Below are 2,570 nucleotides of genomic sequence, written 5' to 3'. Positions count from 1 at the left end.
TGAGATTTATCACCACCTGTTGCAATTTGAAACCAAATTGATTTCCTAAAACTCCATTGATAATTGGAGTCTTACAATTGTGGTTAATTTGTCATGTTTGGACTAATTGTTTAGTTTCTTCTATAACTAATTGTAATACGAAAGGTTTGTAATAGAAAAAATCTCAAATGCATGAGGCAAAATATATATATATATATATATATATCTTTTTTTTTTAATGATCGGCAAAAATATCCAAATAATTTTTATTAATTATTTTTAAATTTCTTTTTAACACATATGGTATTTTTGTTAGTCCATGTGTTATTCCTACTTGAGCATTGTTCTTTCAAACAATATCCCATCCCCCACTTTACCAAACTATGCCTCCAAATATAACCATCGTTCACGAACAGCCACCGCTAATCAGAAACTGGCTCTCTTCACAGAGGTGAACGTAACGGAAGCGCCTAATGCCGACGTACCCACCTCGATCTCGAACGAATCGTAACGGAGGAACAATTCCACCACCAACAATCTAGACATCAAGACCACGAAATCTTTTCCGGCGCACTGTTTGTTGCCGGCCGTAGGAGACTCGGTTTCGGGGCCGTTTGACCATAGCACGTGCTTCAAAAGACTCCCTCCTTCCTCACCCATGAACCGATCCGGCACGAACTCGTCGGGTCTGTCGAATATCTTCGGATCCTTTGTCGCAAACGGTTGGTACCCGAATATCATTTCCCCTTTTTTGATCTCAAACGCGGCGTCGTGAGACTCTATCACCAGGTCGCGTTTGGCCCGGCCGTACTGAAATGGTACGGGTGGTTCGATCCGGAACGATTCGAACACGACGGACTGCATCAACGGCATCTGTTCCATGGCTACCATCGTCACATTCCCGCCGTTGGATTTGACCCCCGATCGGATCTCCTCGGCCAGTTGTGTGTGCAGTTTGACACCTGCTTGGCCGATCCATTTCACTACGCTGGGGAAGAAGACTTTCATGCCACCGAAGGAATTAAAGCAGGCGGCGAACAACAGGTTGTGGCAAGCTTCGTCTCTCGAGATGCCGAGCCTCTCGGCCTCATCGAGAATCGTTGTCGATGACTCGTAGAAGAAGTCGTAGAGTCTCTGGTAGTCCTTTTTGATGAGGAATGGTGGTAAAGGGAAGGTGTGGAGGAGAAGTTCTTCTAGAAGCTTCGGCAAGCCGACGACGAGTATAGGACCGAGTTGGAACAACACCCATTTGGCGATCAAATTTGGTCCGTCGGTTCCGAGTTTGGTATCGTTCGGGTTGGTCCCGAAGAGAGAGCGACCCAGGAAGTTAAACGACGCCTGATCATTGGGACCGCCGAAGTCGGCTTTGCCATCAGTGGCAAGCCCACTCTCAAGGGTCTCGAATAGCTCGGAGAAGGTGGTGTGAAACTCCGGTATGACCTTGTCGCGACTAGATTTCAAGAGGAAGAATAGGAGTCGCTTGAGTTTGTCGTGTTTCGGCTCGGACGGGTCGAGATAGGAGAGAACTCGGTAACCGCCGGTGAGTTCAGTGGAGGGCATGTAGGTCCCAGTGAAGAGGTCCTTCTTCTCGACCTTGGTCACGTCGAAGAGAACCGAAAAGCTCTTGCCGTCGAGGAGGACGACAACGTTTGAGTTAGAGGAAATGAATGGACCAGGTGGCATGTTCACTCGGTACACGGTTGATTCGTACTTCTGAACTCGGGAGTTGAAGAACTCGTCTCGGCCTTGATTGTAGAAGAAATCGAGTCGGTCTTTGATGGGACCCACAAAGGGAAGGCCGTAGTTTCCTGGGATTGTCCGGATAGGAAGCTTTTTGATGGGTTCCGTCGGATTCACCGTAGCCGGAGGTGGTGGTGCCGGCACATTGGATTTCTCCGATATGGAAGCGGAGATGGGATGGACAGCGAGTGTACGAGTTGAGGCTTTGGACGAACGCTTTGACGGTGTTTGTGAAGGGAATTGGAGTTGAAGAGGAGAGGAAGCCATTTGTTTTGAACGATGCTTTTGACTATTATATTATTGCAAAAAGGTTGATTGATAGAGAGAATGAGACTGGAAATGGGAATGGAAATGGAAATGAGCTTTATTCTGTGTGATGATGTTTTGGAAGCACCAAACAGCTCTATATATAGTTATATTCATATATCTGTAAAGATGGTCGTTGTGTAAAGGTCCTATTCATAGACAGAATGGGAGTGGTCAGTGGGAGTGGTACGTGAGATTTTGTATATTTTATGATTAATGCGAGTCATGAAAGGTTTGCAGTTAAATCAGTTATTACAGTATTACACACTTGTAGCTCCACTTTTTTTCATTATGAGTTGTCCAACATTCCTTCTCTTTTTTTTTTTTTTTTTTTTTTTTGCTAAGTGATATTCGCATTCGAAAAAAAAATTACTCTAGTGCTTCAAATTGTATTATAGAAAATGACAGAATTAGCCTTTTAATATGTATTGTATTTTGAGAAATAACAAGATGATCTTTTAAAATATTCCTTGCGTGGACAGATTGCAGTTCACCTATGCATCTCTGTCTCTGTGACGTTCAAAATATTTAATATGGCCATATTT

At 44.2% G+C, this 2,570-nt stretch overlaps 1 protein-coding gene across 1 annotated transcript; it reads right to left on the bottom strand.

Annotated features, from left to right (window-relative positions):
- Positions 1–227: 227 nt before the first annotated feature.
- LOC132279511 (allene oxide synthase 1, chloroplastic-like) lies at positions 228–2,087 on the bottom strand. Its single transcript, XM_059781505.1, has one exon. It carries the CDS (start codon positions 1,984–1,986, stop codon positions 406–408), a length of 1,581 nt encoding a protein of 526 aa, XP_059637488.1. The 5' UTR covers positions 1,987–2,087; the 3' UTR covers positions 228–405.
- Positions 2,088–2,570: the final 483 nt, after the last annotated feature.

The sequence above is a fragment of the Cornus florida genome, unplaced genomic scaffold (genome assembly GCF_030987335.1).
Source record: "Cornus florida cultivar Cherokee Brave unplaced genomic scaffold, ASM3098733v1 CherokeeBrave_3.0.0_Hap2_Chr10, whole genome shotgun sequence".
NCBI lineage: Eukaryota > Viridiplantae > Streptophyta > Magnoliopsida > Cornales > Cornaceae > Cornus > Cornus florida.
The sequence above is the reverse complement of the archived record's forward strand: the minus strand, read 5'-3'. Positions and strand labels throughout refer to the sequence as shown.

Bases quoted from the DNA above. Each gene is read 5' to 3' on its own strand.
- LOC132279511 (XM_059781505.1), bottom strand. From the start codon at position 1,986: ATGGCTTCCTCTCCTCTTCAACTCCAATTCCCTTCACAAACACCGTCA.